This window comes from Anguilla rostrata, chromosome 8 (genome assembly GCF_018555375.3).
Source record: "Anguilla rostrata isolate EN2019 chromosome 8, ASM1855537v3, whole genome shotgun sequence".
Classification (NCBI taxonomy): Eukaryota; Metazoa; Chordata; class Actinopteri; order Anguilliformes; family Anguillidae; genus Anguilla; species Anguilla rostrata.
In genome coordinates, this window is record NC_057940.1 from 188170 (window position 1) to 207431 (window position 19262).

Below are 19262 nucleotides of genomic sequence, written 5' to 3' on the forward strand. Positions count from 1 at the left end.
GGCGACATTCCCAGGAAAAAATCACAAGCAGCGCATAGTTAGTTTTCCATCACCCATCAGTGGTTGGTCTGCCAGAGAGGGTAGACAGAGCTAACGCAACAGGCTCGCTCTTCAACTCACTTGTGTGTGAGCGGTGTACTGTTTTTTCCGGTGTCTGCTAGCGTTACAATAACAGAGAAAGGGGGGGGGGGGGCGGTTATGGAACCCTAAAAAGTTTTTGTGTAACATGAGAGCTCATATTATTTGTTGATGTAGATTTCGTATTACATTTGATGACAATGTAACGTTACTAAATTACATAGCCTAGCTATTTGCACAGCTAACGCTAGCTACCGGACCATACCAAGAAAGGCAACATTAGTTTAGACAACGTTGCGCACAGTATCCATCTCTCATATCAGGTGACTAATGTAGGTAGCTAATGTAATTAACACAATTTAATGTCAGCTAACAATTAGAAAAAACGCTAGCTAATGCTATCGACTGGTACCGACCTCGCAAAACGTCTCTCGAATGCTATGCTACCTTGTTGAAACGTTGCAATGTAGCTAACTAAAGGTCAGTTCAGATCAATGATTCGCAATGAGAATGGATGCAACTTGCAAAATTCCAAGACGTCTGATTGTAAACGTTCTAACTGCACTTGGCAATTTGATATGGTGGGTCTTTCGAGACCCCAGGCAACGGCTTCAGACGCTCTGCAACCAACCAGTTCACACCACTGCAATTTTCTCTGCAACATTCTAAAACCGTTTTGTCTTGTTGCGAATCATTGATCTGAATTGGCCTTAACGTTACTGTTATTTACATTGCCATCAAGTTCATAAATATATTATAATGATCGGAATAAAGCCATCTTTACACAGAGCATTAACCAGGGGTATAGGTGGAGCAGAGCCAGGTCTGATTTCAGTGTAAAGATGTCAAACCGGAGAAAACGAAATAAAAGAATACAGCAGTATGGATTAGCGTTATTATTTTATTACGCTTCCTCATATGGTCCTTCAGCCTTGCCCTTTTTTGATGAAATATCCTGTTTTTATTTTATTATTCTTGTTCTGATTGCTAATTTAACACCCAGCTCCGCTTTATTCTCGAACAGTTTGCTAGCAAAACCAGAAACACCAGTGGTAACATTTTGCAAGGCAGTTGTTTCAAAAATATCACACAACAATCATTCACGAGAAAGACTGCAGTGTAAAGATGTTCATACCGGGCAAAAGGTGGATAAAGAACGTCTGTGGAAATTGATCATCACTAATTCCACCCCAGGTCTGCTACAGCATTTTAACCCAGCTCAGCAGTGTAAAGGCAGCTTAAGTTAGCCTGTTAAATGATGAATAAGTGTGTACATAATGTTACTTTTATAACAACCATTTTTTATTCAGTAAATAGTAACTGTTATAGTTGGCGTGGCCCAGGTGCCAACTGACTGACGTCACACAGGCGACACTGGTTGGATCCGGCTGGATCTCTGGGAAGTGAGGTCCAAAAACACACCTGCAATTACTGCTTTTCGCCATTGGTACCGCCAAAGAGAACGAAACAGAAATCTTCGAGACTGTAACTTTAATAAAACATAAAAAGTCCTATACACTAATCATGGCACATAATTTATATGTTTTAAATTAATTAATAACATGACATTGTGTTTAGAAAGTTAGAAAAGGGAGGAAACGAGGTATGTCGGAAGGGGAGTGCAAAATTCGGAAAGTTAGACCGAGGATGGAAGAGAGAGGGAGCGGGAAGTTTGAAATCCATGAACAAAGGAACTGAAAAAAAGCTTAAAGTGTATCCTTTTGTATTCTCAGGTTCTTTCTGTGATTACCCTGGGAGAGTATTCCGTTCATTTCCTTTGGATTAAGGAACACTGGATCTTCTATTGTTTCTTGTGGGAGGAAAATAACCCAAGAAGACAACAGCACAAGGAACTGGTTTGGAGTTTTTAAAAATTCCATTTTACTGTTCCCCATTGCCAGAACTGTTGTTAACTCGAAAAAGATACCAGAAACCTAACTTCCCCATGCTCCTAAATCCTTTTTTTCTAATCTCTGCTGTAAACTTCAATTTTATTCTCTCCGCTTGCCCGACACAGGCCTACATTTTTTTTGCACTAACATAAACTCTAGTCTGTGACCACCCCATAACTCTTCAATGCCTGTTTGATATTTCATTTTGATATAAATTTCACTTTATTATTTTTCATTGAAAGGCTGAGTTTTTTTTCTAAATCTCTGTGTTTGAAATTGTTCAGTGTACAAACCTTCGGGTTTGCGAACTGACGGAGTGTCTCCGCATGCTGCAGTCTCACTTAATGTTGGTGAAATGAAAGTCTGCATGTTTTCGCTGAACTGAACTGAAAAATTTACAGAAAACGATTTAATTTCAGAATTTTGTGAACGATATTATGGACTGTAAATGACTTTTATATGCGACGTGAGTTGCCTTGGAATTTTTTTTCGTTTCTTTGTATTGTGCGGTTGGAAGGACTATGGTTTCTGTAATGGACTGACAATAAAAAATACCCTTAATTCTGAATACATTCAGTGATTTTTCTTTCTAAAAGTGACTGTCTTTGTAATGTTTTGGTCTCAATAGAAACGGTATTGTAGCGTAGACCTACAATTTTTTTGGCAGATTACCGCTGCCTGGCGCCCGACGTGAAAAAAGCTATCTTATGGTATTATTGGCTGTACTTCAACGTACAAAACTCCGCTGCCTGCTTGCTCACCAGCACCCGCTCCAGAGACCACATCACAAAACTCTGCTGCTCGCTTGCTCACCAGCACCAGCTCCAGAGACCACATCACAAAACTCCGCTGCCCGCTTGCTCACCAGCACCCGCTCCAGAGACCACATCACAAAACTCCGCTGCCTGCTTGCTCACCAGCACCCGCTCCAGAGACCACATCTCACCTGTCCTCCAAGACCTTCACTGGCTCCCGGTCAAACAAAGAATTGAGTTCAAAATACTCCTCACCACCTACAAGGCCCTCAACAACCTAACTCCCCCCTACCTCTCCGACCTCCTCCACCATCATGTTCCCTCCCGACCCCTCAGGTCCGGTGATGCCAACCTCCTGCAAACCCCCAGAACCAAGCGCCGAGCCTGGGGTGATAGGGCCTTTTCGGTTACTGCCCCCTCCCTGTGGAACACACTCCCTAACCACATCAAAGATGCCCCCACCCTCCCATCCTTCAAAACCGCCCTCAAAACCCACCTCTTCAGACTTGCTTTCCCCAGTTAACCCCCCACCCCTTGAGTTGTTTTTATTGTTTTTATTTTTTGACACAATTTCTTTTATCCTTCAACCTAATAAAGTTTTTTTATTTCTCTTTCTTTTTTCTTTTTTTTTCTCCCCCATGTAAAGCGCCTTTGAGTACTTAGAAAAGCGCTATATAAATCTGAGGTATTATTACTTAACATGGCGCTCAAACACCACTAGAGACTTACTAAAGTACACTTAAGATGGCACTCAAACTCCACTACAGACTTACTAAAGTACACTTAACATGGAACTCAAACACCACTAGAGACTTACTAAAGTACACTTAACATGGCACTCAAACACCACTAGAGACTTACTAAAGTACACTTAACATGGCACACAAACACCACTAGAGGATTACTAAAGTACACTTAACACAGCACACAAACACCACTAGAGGCTTGCAGAGTTACAGTCAAATCAGTGCCACTGTCCAGATGCATGAATGAGCCAGAGGGAACTGGAGGCCTGTGAATAATTCAGGCTCAAAATACAGTTTAAAATGCTAAAAGGTTTTAATTACTGCATGGGAAAACTAATGAAAAAATTACATTTCAACATTCTACAGACTCATTTTGTTGTGAGAATGCAACATTTATGTGGACTAATCGACTGTCAGAGACACATTGAATGACATACAGATTGTGCTGTCCTCTGGTTCAGGCTGAGTTTCCTCAGTGGGGGCATCTGGATCTGAGAGAGAAAGATGGGGGCAGGTCACAAAACAAGCAAAGGACAAGGAAACAGGGTTAATGTGTGGTGTTCTGCAGTAAATAAGATATCTATGGTGATCATCTATGATATTTATGATGTCTATGGTTACCCTTGCAGTCAGTCATGTCGAGGCCATCCAGGATCTTGATGTCATCCACAGCGATATTGCCCATGCTCTTCGACTCCATCACCCCCTCGATCACCACCTGTGAGAGCAGCACAGGCAGTTACTCGGACCAGCCGCCATCTTCGCCAGGTTATCCTGCTCACCAGCCTCCATGGTAACTAAGGGTTTCAACATGCCTGCATGTGTGCTGCAATGCACAGCGACATGTTAGCTACAGGTACTGCACAGTGTCACTTACAGTGAGACATTTAGCAGAGCTTCCTATCCGGAGTAGCTTAAAAAGTGCATACAACACAGGCACTCACTTACACTACCTGTTAATGAATTACAGTACCCGGTGTAATTTACAGTACCTGGTAAGTGTGGTTTACGGTACCTGGTAAGGTGTGGTTTACAGTACCTGGTGTGATTTACAGTACATGGTAAGGTGTGATTTACAGTACCTGGTAAGTGAAGTTTACAGTACCTGGTAAGTGTGGTTTACGATACCTGGTAAGGTGTGATTTACAGAACTGGTGTGATTTACAGTACCTGGTAAGTGTGGTTTACAGTACCTTGTGTGATTTACAGTACCAAGTAAGGTATGATTTACTGTACCTGGTACGGTGCGATTTACAATACCTGGTGTGGTTTACAGTACCTGGTAAGGTGTGATTTACAGTACCTGGTGTAATTTACAGTACCTGGTAAGGTGTGGTTTACAGTACCTGATGTGATTTACAGAACCTGATAAGTGAGGTGTACAGTACCTGGTGTGATTTACAGTGCCTGGTGTGGTTTACAGTACCTGGTAAGTGTGGTGTACAGTACCTGTGTGGTTTATAGTACCTTGAAAGTGTGATTTACAATACCTGGTATGGTGTGATTTAGAGTACCTGGTGCGATTTACAGTACCTGGTGTGGTTTACAGTACCAAGTAAGGTGTCGTTTACAGTACCTGATAAGTGAGGTGTACAGTACCTGGTGTGATTTACAGTACATGGTGTGGTTTACAGAATCTGATACAATGTGGTTTACAGTACCTGGTGCGGTTTACAGAACCTGGTGTGGTTTACAGTACCTGGAGTGATTTACAGTACCTGGTGTAGTTTAGAGTACCGGGTAAGTGAGGTTTACAGTACCTGGTAAGTTAGGTTTACAGTACCTTGTATGGTTTACAGTACCTGGTGTGATTTACAGTACCTGGTGTGGTTTACAGCACCTGGTAAATGAGGTTTACAGTACCTGGTGTGGTTTACAGTACCTGGTACAGTGTGATTTACAGCACCTGGTGTGATTTACAGTACCTGGTGTGGTTTACAGTACCTGGTGTGGTTTACAGTACCTGGTGTGATTTACAGAACCTGGTACGGTGTGATTTACAGTACCTGGTGTGGTTTACAGTACCTGGTGTGATTTACAGTACCTGGTACAGTGTGATTTACAGCACCTGGTGTGATTTACAGCACCTGGTGTGATTTACAGTACCTGGTACGGTGTGATTTACAGTACCTGGTGTGGTTCACAGTACCTGGTAAGTGAGGTTTACAGTACCTGCTGTGGTTTACAGTACCTGGTGTGGTTTACAGTACCTGGTACAGTGTGATTTACAGCACCTGGTGTGATTTACAGTACCTGGTGTGGTTTACAGTACCTGGTACGGTGTGATTTACAGTACCTGGTGTGGTTTACAGTACCTGGTGTGATTTACAGAACCTGGTACGGTGTGATTTACAGTACCTGGTGTGGTTTACAGTACCTGGTGTGATTTACAGTACCTGGTACAGTGTGATTTACAGCACCTGGTGTGATTTACAGCACCTGGTGTGATTTACAGTACCTGGTGTGGTTTACAGTACCTGGTACGGTGTGATTTACAGTACCTGGTGTGGTTTACAGTACCTGGTAAGTGAGGTTTACAGTACCTGCTGTGGTTTACAGTACCTGGTATGGTGTGATTTACAGTACCTGGTACGGTGTGGTGGAGTAAGGCACCAGCACGCGGGCCTCTCTCCAGCGGCTGCCCTGGTGTCCACTGACGGTCCACAGCAGGGTGTCGACCCGGCCGTCCTCCAGGTCCTTCCTCTGCTTGACCCGCAGCGCCCCCACGTGCGAACCGAACATGTGGTACCAGAAGGACACACAGAGGTCCGAGCCTGGCCCGCTGACCGCAGGGCTGACCAGCCGAGCTACCTCTCTCTCCCCTCCGTCCTGCAGGGCTGGCATGTACATGTAGTTCCCTGATCCGCCTGCAGTGGGCAACACAGGCACACATATACATACATACATTATTTAGCAGATGCTTTTATCCAAGGCGACGTACAAAAGTGCATATCAAGGTAATTGGGTACATGTTCACACACACACACACACACACACACAAATACTCACATACTGTATTCACACACACATGCACACTCACATATTCACACACACATGCACATGCACACACACAAACACACACAGAGACACACACACACACACAGTTAGTCTTAATGTCCTTTGTTATTCTGCAGAGTTAGATTTAGTTTCTATTTGTCTGAATGGGTGGATCTACTGTATTACACCAGTGACTGATTTAAACCTTCGCAGGAGGCAGTGAACACTAATGGTTCAGGAACTGAGCTTGTTACTGAGAGGCTGCAGGTTTGATTCCAAGGATTCCCAGGCAGGGTATTGCTGTTGTACAGATAAGCAAAGTACTTGCTTCAGTATATATCCAGCTGCATACATGGAGTGTTTGTGAAAAAACTGAGCTGCGTCAGCTGCTCTGTATAAGACTGTCTGCTAAACTCCTTCACTGTGAAACGTGTTCTGCAGTGATTGGTTCAAGCAGTTGCTGATTGACAGTTCATTATGTAGCTCCATCCATGAGAGTTGTCTCAGTGGTAGTGGCTGAAGAAGTCCTAAAATCCTCAGTCTGTCCTTGTGTGTTTCAGCTTGCTCATGAACTCCAGCTTTCAGTGTTCTTCGGTTAAGCTGCATTTTGTATTTGACTACCACGGCTGTTGAACACAAAGCTGTAGGCTGCGTAGCTTCTGGAGAAGCTGTTTCCCTTACTGCCTGAAGCGTTAAGTGCCTGCATCTACCTGCCCCTGTGCTCAATCTCACCTGATTGGTTATACCCATTTAGTTCCTCCTCCTTCCTCTCACCTAATTGGTCACATCCTCCTATCCTCTCCGCTCACTCACCTGATTGGCCATACCCTCCATAGCCCCTCCGCTAGTTCACCTGATTGATCACTTCCTCCTAGCCCCTCCTCTCTCTCACCAAATTGGCCACGCACACCTAGCCCCTCCTCTCTCCCACCTGATTGGCCACCCCCTCCCCGCCCCTCCTCCTCCTTACCTGAGTGGTCCATGCTAGGTCTGGTGTTGACGGTGGGTGTCCCGCTGGACTGGACGTGCCAGAGGGCACTGACGTTTCTCTCCGAGGTCCAGCCACACAGAGATGGCTTGTTGGCCCAGCCAAAGTCACAGGCAAACCAGAGGTAGTCTGCGGTTGTACAGAGGTTCTGCTCAGTTCCACAGCACCCATTACTGCGGTTCTACAGAGGTTCTGCTCAGTTCCACAGCACTCATTACTGTGGTTCTACAGAGGTTCTGCTTACTTCCACAGCACTCATTACTGTGGTTCTACAGAGGTTCTGAATAGCGTGCTCTTTTGGCTGATACCACGACCGCTGAATGAAATGCTATCATTTATTACGAGCGCAACTGAGTCAGCAATATGAAGGTCACAGAATGTCATGGCATTGGCTTTTTCCAGGAGTGGGGGGGAATGCACAAATTGCTTTAGGAAGGGGGGGAGGGGGACAAAAGAGGAGGAGCCACGCATGCACTTTATAAAGCTTCCCAGAACCAACACTAAACAGAGATTTTATCATTTAGTGTTCTATAAAGTAGCATGCATGCTCTGTAACCGTGGATGGCCACCCAAGCCCCGCTATGGCACAAGGGGGGGGGGTGGGTTCGGCGGGGGGCGGTGGTGTTCTCACCTGGGACGATTTCCACCTCCAGTGTTGTGGGATCGGCCATGGTGGTGACACCTGCTGGAACACACAGGAACTGCAGTCAGAAAGGAGCAGAACTCACAGAACAATCAGGCCAGGGGAACATCACGGCCAATAAGATAACAGAACGACCGGGCACATGTCTAGGGAACGTCACATCCAATCAGGGGGTGTTAGAGCAGGGTTGTTGTGATTATTTGCATCAATTGTAAAGCGTTTTGGATAAAAGTGCTATATAAATGCAGTCCATTTACCATTTACCATTTACCATTATTGGGGGAGAGAGAGAGGGGGAAGGGTTTTTTGGGCGGTGAGGCGGGTATCAGTACCTGTCATGGTGTCTTGGTCCTTGGTACAGTCAGCCTGGTCTGGGTCACACTCCCATGGGAGGGGGGTGATGGCGTCAGGGGGCATAGTCTCCGGGGCGGTGGTGGTCAGAGCATCTGTGCGAGAGAGGAAAAGAGAGAAGAAGAGATGTAGAGAGGGAGGGAAGGAGAGAGAGAAAAGGAAGGAGGGAGAGAGAGAGGGGAGAGAGAGAGAGAGACAAGAACTTCAGACTTCACGTTCACTTGCTGGCAAGTTAACTCAACAGCACAGCCTACATTCCTAGGGCTGCACTGCACAGCACAGAACAGCACAGCCTACATTCCTAGGGCTGCACAGCACAGCACAGCCTACATTCCTAGGGCTGCACAGCACAGCACAGCCTACATTCCTAGGGCTGCACTGCACAGCACAGCCTACATTCCTAGGGCAGCACAGAACAGCACAGCCTACATTCCTAGGGCTGCACACACAGCACAACCAACATTCCTAGGGCTGCACAGCACAGCCTACATTCCTAGGGCTGCACACACAGCACAGCCTACATTGCTAGTGTTGCACAGCACAGCACAGCCTACATTCCTAGGGCTGCACACACAGCACAGCCTACATTCCTAGGGCTGCACACACAGCACAGCCTACATTCCTAGGGCTGCACAGCACAGCTTACATTCCTAGGGCTGCACACACAGCACAGCCTACATTCCTAGGGCTGCACAGCACAGCACAGCACAGCCTACATTCCTAGGGCTGCACACACAGCACAGCCTACATTCCTAGGGCTGCACAGCACAGCACAGCCTACATTTCCTAGGGCTGCACAGCACAGCACTAGCCTACATTTCTAGGGCTGCACAGCACAGCCTACATTCCTAGGGCTGCACACACAGCACAGCCTACATTCCTAGGGCTGCACACACAGCACAGCCTACATTCCTAGGGCTGCACACACAGCACAGCCTACATTTCTAGGGCTGCACAGCACAGCCTACATTCCTAGGGCTGCACACACAGCACAGCCTACATTCCCAGGGCTGCACACACAGCACAGCCTACATTCCTAGGGCTGCACACACAGCACAGCCTACATTTCTAGGGCTGCACAGCACAGCCTACATTCCTAGGGCTGCACACACAGCACAGCCTACATTCCTAGGGCTGCACAGCACAGCACAGCCTACATTCCTAGGGCTGCACACACAGCACAGCCTACATTTCTAGGGCTGCACAGCACAGCACAGCCTACATTCCTAGGGCTGCACACACAGCACAGCCTACATTCCTAGGGCTGCACACACAGCACAGCCTACATTCCTAGGGCTGCACACACAGCACAGCCTACATTCCTAGGGTTGTACACGCAGAACCGCTGTCTCATCTCTTGGCTCAGACAGGAGATTGTGTTCAGAGATGTAACTATGTTCGGCCTCTTTGAGAACACAGAAATCTCTGTCTAACCCTGTAGCCATACTGTGGCTCTGGAGGTAGGTTGCTCTGCTGCCCCCTGGTGGCCAGCACTCACCCTGCAGCTCGCAGCCGAGCAGCTCCAGGCGCAGCCCCAGTCCGGCGGGGGTCGTCCTTTCGGGGTACACCCTCAGGAAGCGCGTCAGCAGGGGTGCGAAGGTTCTCATCTCTGGTGTGTCATAGTTCTGGTTCCCCTCGAAAAGCTGCGAGAAAAGGGGGGGGTCACACAGGAGCTCACAGCTGATCAGGGACTCCTATAACAGGCAGGCAGTTTTGGAACAGCCTTTTTTTTACTGCTGTCCATGTTCCAGATTTGGGAGGGTTCCGGGTTTTACTCGGTGCAGGTGCATATTACGGGGTGCATATATGAGGTTAGGGTTAACTGTGTAATTGGCTGGTTGTGTCATTTGTTCAAACGGTGATTGACAAATGCTTGTAGGTCCCCCCAAGATGTGGTTAATGAAATCTGCCTTTCTGGTCTCTGGTGTTAGGAGATATCTGCAGTGCCTCCCTCAGGCTCTGGGGTTAAGACTCTTCCCACACCACTATAACAGGGAACCGCTCTTTGGGAAACCTGCTTCAACCCTACACAGGATTAATGGCCAGTGCAGTCTCTGAAGGCAGGTTATTCCTTCCTTTATTTCTTTAGTTTGACAAAGACACTTGAAGAAGGATAGAAAACATCTACATTTACAACCCTTCAATAAATCAAACTTCGTACCGTCTGGAGTAGCCTTGCTTTCCAATCTGGTGGGCTGGTAATCGATGACCGAGGGTAGAGCCGTTATCAGGAAGAGACTGAGCGCTCGGCTGAGTTAATGATTCTGAACATCACAGATGAGATGCCTTTCTCTTTTCCATCACTGAACACGCCGCTGGGACACGTAATTAAAGTAACGATACCGTAGAGAGGCTACAGAGGGCTGTGAGAGATTTTATGGTTCCTATCCCACACCTGAGAGGGACCAGGGCTGGGTGTGTACAAGTGACCTCCAGCAACAGGCACATGAAGCAGCCAGCTCAGGAAATTCAAATCGCATGAAAATAATCGTTATGGTCTATTTTTCAATTCAGGAACTGTTCCTACACTGACTGAATGGTAATAGAATTGATCCACAACATGGTCAATAAATAATGAATGTAATCCTTCAGGTAAAAACCCTGAAGACACAGTAGGCACACCTTGAGTCTGTTTGCGGTGATTTAATCACACTTTCATTTAAACGCTTTCCCACAGTCAAACGGCTGGACACTCGTTGGATTGTATGTTTATGTTGGACTGGAAGTTGGAATTATAAAATTTCTCATTTAGGCAGTACCCCAGCTCAGACAGGAAAATACGTTTGGCGTTACACCAACAGCCATCCTACTCAGGAATAAAACAGCAGTAATCTCCATTTAATGGGCATGTTTCAGGCGGAGCTGTCATTGGACCTGGAGTTACAGCCATGTGCACACAAGTAAGAAAGCCAAGCAATCGATCACTCTCTCCTTCTCTCTCTCTCCCTTTCTCTCTCCAGTCCAGGAGAGCTGCAGTGTCTGCAGGTTTTTAGTTGTTTCCTTTCAATCAGCAGCCAAATTAAGCCTTGATGTTTGGACTCTTCAGCCAATCAATGACTTAATTTAGGCACTTAAGAGACGAACTGAAAACCTGCACGCACATCATGGGTGAAAGAGTAGGGCCTTCTGCTGCTGGGATAGATTCGCCTTCTCCCGCTCCCCCCAGGCCCCTCACCCCACCTCCTGCTCCCTCCCCAGCCCCTTCACCCCCTCCAGCTCCCTCACGCCCCACTCAACCCCCCCTTTGCCCCCTCCCCCCCTCACCCTGGGCTTGGAGCCGCTGGAGTCAGGGACGTTGGTCCAGTTGAGGCCGTTGTTGCTGTAGCCCAGGCGGAACTTTCTGATGAAGAGGCGGTTTTCGCGGTGCTTCCCGCCCTGCAGGATCAGTCCGCTCACCAGCTTCTCCTCACCCAGGTCCACCTGCAGCCACTCGTTCCTCACCGGCACTGGGCGTGGCTGCAGCTGGGTCCACCCAGTCCGGCTGGTCAGGAGCCGCGCGTTCTCCGCCAGCCAGCCGCGCTCCGACTGCGAGGACACCGTGATCTGGGAGTCCAGGATCAGCCCCGACACCATTCCCAGCATTCCCGAACACTGGAAGTCTACAGAGAGAGATACCAGCAGCTCACTGTGGAGCCCACTCTCTCACTCACTGTGGACCGCCTCACTGTGGAGCCCCTCTCTCGCTCACTGTGGAGCCCACTCTCTAGCCCACTGTAGTGCTCCTCTCTCGCTCACTGTGGAGCCCCTCTCTCGCTCACTGTGGAGCCCACTCTCTAGCCCACTGTAGTGCTCCTCTCTAGCTCACTGTGGAGCCCACTCTCTAGCTCACTGTGGAGCCCCTCACTGTGGAGCCCCTCTCTAGCTCACTGTGGAGCCCCTCTCTAGCTCACTGTGGAGCCCCTCTCTCGCTCACTGTGGACCCCCTCACCGTGGAGCCCCTCTCTAGCTCACTGTGGAGCCCACTCTCCAGCCCACTGTAGTGCCCCTCTCTAGCTCACTGTGGAGCCCCTCACTGTGGAGCCCCTCTCTAGCTCACTGTGGAGCCCCTCACTGTGGAGCCCCTCTCTCGCTCACTGTGGAGCCCCTCACTGTGGAGCCCCTCTCTAGCTCACTGTGGAGCCCACTCTCTAGCTCACTGTGGAGCCCCTCTCTAGCTCACTGTGGACCCCCTCACTGTGGACCCCCTCACCGTGGAGCCCCTCTCTAACTCACTGTGGACCCCCTCACTGTGGAGCCCCTCCCTCGCTCACTGTGGAGCCTCTCTCTCGCTCACTGTGGAGCCCCTCTCTTGCTTACTGTGGAGCCCCTCACTGTGGAGCCCCTCTCTCGCTCACTGTGGAGCCCCTCTCTCGCTCACTGTGGAGCCCCTCCCTCGCTCACTGTGGAGCCCTTCTACTCACTGTGGAGCCCCTCTCTAGCTCACTGTGGAGCCCCTCTCTCGCTCACTGTGGAGCCCCTCACTGTGGAGCCCCTCTCTCGCTCACTGTGGACCCCCTCACTGTGGAGCCCCTTACTTGCTCACTGTGGAGCCCCTCTCTAGCTCACTATGGAGCCCCTCACTGTGGAGCCCCTCTCTCGCTCACTGTGGAGCCACTCTCTAGCTCACTGTGGAGCCCCTCACTGTGGAGCCCCTCTCTCGCTCACTGTGGAACCACTCTCTAGCTCACTGTGGAGCCCCTCTCTCGCTCACTGTGGAGCCCCTCACTGTGAAGCCCCTCTCTCGCTCACTGTGGAGCCACTCTCTTGCTCACTGTAGTGCTCCTCTCTAGCTCACTGTGGAGCCCCTCACTGTGGAGCCCCTCTCTAGCTCACTGTGGAGCCCCTCACTGTGGAGCCCCTCTCTCGCTCACTGTGGACCCCCTCACCGTGGAGCCCCTCTCTAGCTCACTGTGGAGCCCACTCTCCAGCCCACTGTAGTGCTCCTCTCTAGCTCACTGTGGAGCCCCTCTCTAGCTCACTGTGGAGCCCCTCTCTGCTCACTGTGGAGCCCCTCCTGTGACTCTCTCTACTGTGGGCCCCTCACTGTGGAGCCCTCTCGCTCACTGTGGACCCTCACTGTGGAGCCCCTCACTTGAGCCTCACTTGCCTCACTGTGGAGCCCCTCACTGTGGAGCCCCTCACTTGCTCACTGTGGAGCCCCTCTCTAGCTCACTATGGAGCCCCTCTCTCGCTCACTGTGGAGCCACTCTCTAGCTCACTGTGGAGCCCCTCTCTCGCTCACTGTGGAGCCACTCTCTCGCTCACTGTGGAGCCACTCTCTAGCTCACTGTGGAGCCCCTCTCTCGCTCACTGTGGAGCCACTCTCTAGCTCACTGTGGAGCCCCTCTCTCGCTCACTGTGGAGCCCCTCACTGTGAAGCCCCTCTCTCGCTCACTGTGGAGCCACTCTCTTGCTCACTGTGGAGCCCCTCTCTAGCTTACTATGGGGCCCCTCATTGTGGACCCCGTCACTGAAATTCATTCTTATTCCTTGATCATCCAGGTGAACCACTGTCCACCCCAGCTACAAAGAGAGCTGAAAATCATCAGTTCCCGGTTCAGTGTGCTATGCGCAGCCCCACTGCATGCTGGGACTGACCTGAGATCTTGCAGCCGTACACCTCGAAGCGCATGGAGACACCGGTTTCCCAGGAAACGGGCCGGATCCGGAGGAAGCGGGTCAGAGTGTGCTTCGGCAGGTCCCGGATCACCACATCCGTGGGGTTGGTGTTCCCCTGGAAAATCTGCACCAGCAACGGCACAGTCATCATCATCATCACCATCACCATCATCATCATCACAATCATCATCACCATGATCACCATCATCATCACAACCATCATCATCATCACCATCATCACAATCATCATCACCATCACAATCATCATCATCATTACCATCATCATCATCATCACAATGATCATCATCACCATCACCATCTTCATCAGCATCATCATCAACGTCATCACCATCACAATGATCATCATCACCATCACCATTTTCATCTTCATCATCATCATCATCATCATCATCATCATCATCACCATCATCATCATCATCATCACCATCATCATCACAATCAACATCATCATCATAATAGCACATTTTAAGGGTAATGCACTTAAATATCTTTTCAATATAAGTCCAGGTACAAAATATGCATTAAAGATTGAGAGATTGTCCCCCAGTCACACAATATCTGTTTTTAGCTGCCATGTCTATCTGCTGAAGCTGTTCACACAACTGGTGAGACACAAACACAGAAACACATGCATGTGGGTGTCACTGATGTGAAATGATGCAGCAGCTTTGATTTTAAAATGATAATTATTTACACTTTGGAGCGAAAGAATACAGTAAGATTAATAGATCTCCATAGGTTCATAGATCTCTAAACAGGTTTCTGGATACGCAGATATCTGCAAATGCATTACATTAGATTACATTTATTTAGCAGACGCTTTTATCCAAAGCGACATACAAAAGGTCATATCAAGGTCATTGGAACAACTTCAAAACACAGGTTTGATAAGGTACAATGCTCATTTCGTACAGTTATTCATAGCCAAGAACACAGTCCAGTTCACACAGTGAACATTATTCTGACCTAACGGATGCTAGGGGGAAGTACAAGCTACAACATTAGGACGATAATACAAATTACAATAACTGCTGAAATAGGGGCAAACGTAACATGAGTGGCTTGAAAGAGGGGAATTTAAGTGAAATGATCTGCAGAGTGGTGGCAGTTAGTCCAGGTATAGTCTGAAGGGATGCGCCTTCAGACCACGGCGGAAGATGGGTAATGATGGAGAGGTTGGAAGAGGGACAGGGTGTTTATTCCAGCACTGGGGAGCTAGGGTGGAGAAGCTCCGTGGTAGGGAGGGAAATGCTGAACATGATGCTCCATGTGAGGTTCTCTAGGCCAGCTCTTACACTTAAGTGCACACAGTTCCTTTGTTTCTGTCCGTTTGATTAGGTGTCTGTTTCCACAGCTGTGCTAAGACTGCCAGCACACACTTGTAGGGCTTGTTTGCTGGAAAAGGTCGAGCTAAGGGCACTATTTGTTGCTGCAGAATCCATGATTGATCAGGGGCCCGACACACAAGGCTAATTTTCTACAAGGTGCTACAACACAGAACCTCTTTGTCCCGCTCAGGGCCAGTGGCGTTTTCCCAAAAAATGTCTCATTAGAGAATGTATTCATGCCTTCAGTGAATTTGCACTGAAAGCTGTGAATGTGAATGAGGATGTTAACTGGTCTGGATGACCTGCTATCCACGGAGGGTATTTTACAGCTGTATGTACACTCTTGGTTCAGATGAAGATCCTCATGGATGTGTGTGTGTAACTGTATGCTGTGTGCGTCTAAGAATGCAAATGTCTGTGCTTATACATGCGTCCTTGTGTGAGTGCGTGTGTGTGCATGTTTGTCTGGATACTGTGTTCCCATGGCTGGCTGTATGTGTGCATCTGCATGATATTCCTCAGGTGAGGATGAGGAAAGAGGATGAAGCATACCTTCTGCTTGGAGCCATCCTTCAGTGGGATCCAGTCCTCCCCATTGGAGCTCACGTCCACTTTATATGACGTCACATAGTAAGCCCTCTTAGTTTCCATGGAGACCGCTCCCTGAGTTCCAATCGCCACAACATTGCGAAGGAAACCAAGGTCCACCTGACCAGGAAAGAAATGTAATTAATAATAACAAAAATTATAATAAAATAAAATATATATAAAAAGAAACCACAAAAAACCAACTAAAAAGGAAGGACAGCTTCACCCATCCATTCATCCATCCATCCATTATCTATACCCACTTATCCTGGGCAGGGTCCATCCATTATCTACACCCACTTATCAAGGGCAGGGTCCATCCATTATCTACACCCACTTATCAAGGGCAGGGTCCATCCATTATCTATACCCACTTATCAAGGGCAGGGTCCACCCATTATCTATACCCACTTATCCTGGGCAGGGTCCATCCATTATCTATACCTGCATATCCTGGGCAGGGTCCATCCATTATCAACACTCACTTATCTTGGGCAGGGTCCATGCATTATCTATACCCACTTATCCTGGGCAGGGTCCATCCATTATCTATACCTGCTTATCCTGGGCAGGGTCCATCCATTATCTATACCCTTGTACCCAGGGCCCAGGACAGTATACCCAATGCTTACAACACAGAGCTGGCCACCACAACACTGGTAAAAGTGCCATTCTGTTTTCCCCAATACGTCTGTCAGTTGGGTTATTTTATTTATTAAAGGAACCCCAGTTTGATCACCTTTTCGGGAAGTTGGGGAACACTTTTCCAGTTGTTCCAGTGCAAGCCAAATTGATTAATTTGTTTTCTTTCCCTCTGGAAAGTCTCCATTGTAAGAGTAAGTGAGCGGTGGAGAGGCTGAAAATGGGGTCACACAAAAGTAAAAGGTGATTGATGGCCAGGGTGCGGAAGAGGGCTCCAGGCAAGGCCACAGAACAATGTCCTTTGAAGGCCTTTCATTTATGGCCCAGGTCTGGAAACAGGGCAGTGAAATACTGCGTCGTAAAAGGAGGAGGGGATACAGGATGACTGCACAGACCACAGCAAAAACCTTTAGTGTCTGTGCAGACTAAAGCAAAAAACCTTTAGTGTCTGCGCAGTCAAAAGCAAAAACCTTTAATGCCTGTGCAGTCAAAAGCCAAAGCCTTTAGTGTCTGCGCAGACTACAGCAAAAACCTTTGGTGTCAAACACAAAAGTACCGCGAGTCAAGAACACTCAAGACGCAATCGAACTGAAAGCGATTAAAATAGAGAGAGCGTTCGGGAACAGTGACTTTGATTTCCCAGAAGACCAGAGGTGCCGTTGATGTTGCTCGGGATACGGTTCTGACCCACAGCACCAGGGGACTCGCCAAACCAACGCTTTTACACCCTAACCCTAACCCTAACCCTAACCCAAACCAACGCTTTTACACCCTAACCCTAACCCTAACCCAAACCAACGCACGGGCAGAAGAACTGAAACGAGACCATGATGCCACGCTGGACGCCAAACCAGCACAAGCGGCAAAGCCTATAGACACTAAAACTTTGGCAGAACTTTACACACTACGGCAGCACGTGCACACTAAATAAACCATTTCTGTGCAGCTCCTGTCTAAGTGAGTTAAGGTGCTGTGGGGAGTACTTCATGTACAGGAAGAGACTAATCATTGAGAGACTAATCACAGATGCACTGGTCACAGGGTGGAGCTGCATGTTTCAGGCGTCCTGTTTATTTTAAAGAAATCTCGAATGACAGTAACGTAAAAGAAAATAAAGATTTTCCGCTGAGCTGTTCTGTAACACCTGGAATTTTCAGCCCACCAAGCAAGATTAAGTCTGAACCAATGTACCAGACAGTTCCTTCCAATAGTGTGAGAGAGGTACCTGCCATGTGTTAGGCAAACTGTGGGGGAATACAAAAACCTGAACAGATGTCAACTGACCACAGGCTGTTAAAAATAATTCCTTTATGGCATAATGAGACCCCCCAAAAAAAGAAAAAAAGAATAAGAAGAATCCAAGCAGCAGCTGCAGTGCTGTGAACAAAGCTAATGACCTTCAGATCTCACCCTAACCCTAACCCTAATGACCTTCAGATCTCACCCTAACCCTAATGACCTTCAGATCTCACCCTAACCCTAATGACCTTCAGATCTCACTCTAACCCTAATGACCTTCAGATCTCAGCGTGCCGCGGCTTCTCTGAGTCTGTTTGAGATTCCACACTTTCTGCCTCAGCCACAGTAAACCACCCTACCTTCAGAGTGCAAAGAGGGTCACCTGACCAGCTGAAACAACCTGTTTTACCCGACTCCAGTTAGGACTTCAGTTCAGACTGTAATTCAGAAACATTCCCACTCAGCTGAAAGAGAATGGAACAGCTGATCAGAGGGAAATCTAAACTGAACCACCCCCATAATGGACCGGGCGTCCCGTCAGAGAACGGAGAACAGAAGTGGGCTAAAGAAGAATGCATGATTAATCAGCAGATCCATGTAGGAGACAGCAAGGGGGGGGGGGGGGGCAGGATCTGGAACACAATGCCAGACCTGGGAACATTTCCACAAAACCGTCTGGAAAAATAAACTGGAAGTAAAAAATTCCTGGCACTGCCAACTGGGCTGACTGCACTGACTGTACTCCACAGGCCAAAACCCTGGGGCTGACATCACAGCCCAGTACAGCTGGACATGTGTTTAACACATTACAACTCTATTTATACATTGGGGGGGGGGGGGCTTGGCAAGGCATAAATAATAATGCTAATTCTTATTTATTATTATTATTATTATTATACAGATTGTGGTTCAGAAATGGTTCCTTGGTCCTCTCATAACCAAGCCAGTAGGGTTAGGGTTAGGAGGATGATGAAGGAGGGGGATGAAGAACACACCCAGGCTTCTCTCTCCCTTTTCCCATTCCAGAGGGAAAAACGGCTCCCCATCTGTCTGTGTGAGACCCGCAGGAACATTCCCATGGAGTTTCCCCTCATTAAAAAAAGAATCAGAAATGGAACTTAAATGACAGTAAAATACGATCCGTCAAAGGCTGGCCAAACCCAGACTACAGGGCCACAGTCTCTGCAGTGAGTCACCACTGACCTCATTTCGGCAAAAAGAAAGGCTCAATCTCCTGCGAATCAACAAAAATCATCATCATCATCATCACCATCATCATCACCACCACCATCATCACCATCACCATGTGGGACAATGTTCATCCTGTAAGTTTCAGTCTCATGCCCCCTCCCCTCCAGGTAATCATTTGTGTATCACCTGGCTGCTTGTCTCTTAG

General features: G+C 48.1%; 1 protein-coding gene across 2 annotated transcripts in view; it reads right to left on the minus strand.

Annotated features, from left to right (window-relative positions):
* LOC135260447 (neuropilin-1a-like) overlaps positions 1 to 19262 on the minus strand; it is a 58144-nt gene that overhangs the window by 4584 nt on the left and 34298 nt on the right. Inside the window, exons 7-16 of one of the 2 annotated variants that reach the window (XM_064345664.1) lie at positions 15950 to 16105; positions 14028 to 14172; positions 11715 to 12049; positions 9949 to 10093; positions 8432 to 8545; positions 8088 to 8138; positions 7439 to 7585; positions 6058 to 6338; positions 4093 to 4189; positions 3909 to 3962 (exon numbers count right to left, since the gene is read on the minus strand). In XM_064345664.1, coding sequence (XP_064201734.1) covers positions 3909 to 3962; positions 4093 to 4189; positions 6058 to 6338; positions 7439 to 7585; positions 8088 to 8138; positions 8432 to 8545; positions 9949 to 10093; positions 11715 to 12049; positions 14028 to 14172; positions 15950 to 16105 — 1525 coding nt within the window. Of the gene's footprint in view, positions 1 to 3908; positions 3963 to 4092; positions 4190 to 6057; positions 6339 to 7438; positions 7586 to 8087; positions 8142 to 8431; positions 8546 to 9948; positions 10094 to 11714; positions 12050 to 14027; positions 14173 to 15949; positions 16106 to 19262 lie in introns of both variants that reach the window. The other variant, XM_064345663.1, reaches the window with a different exon arrangement.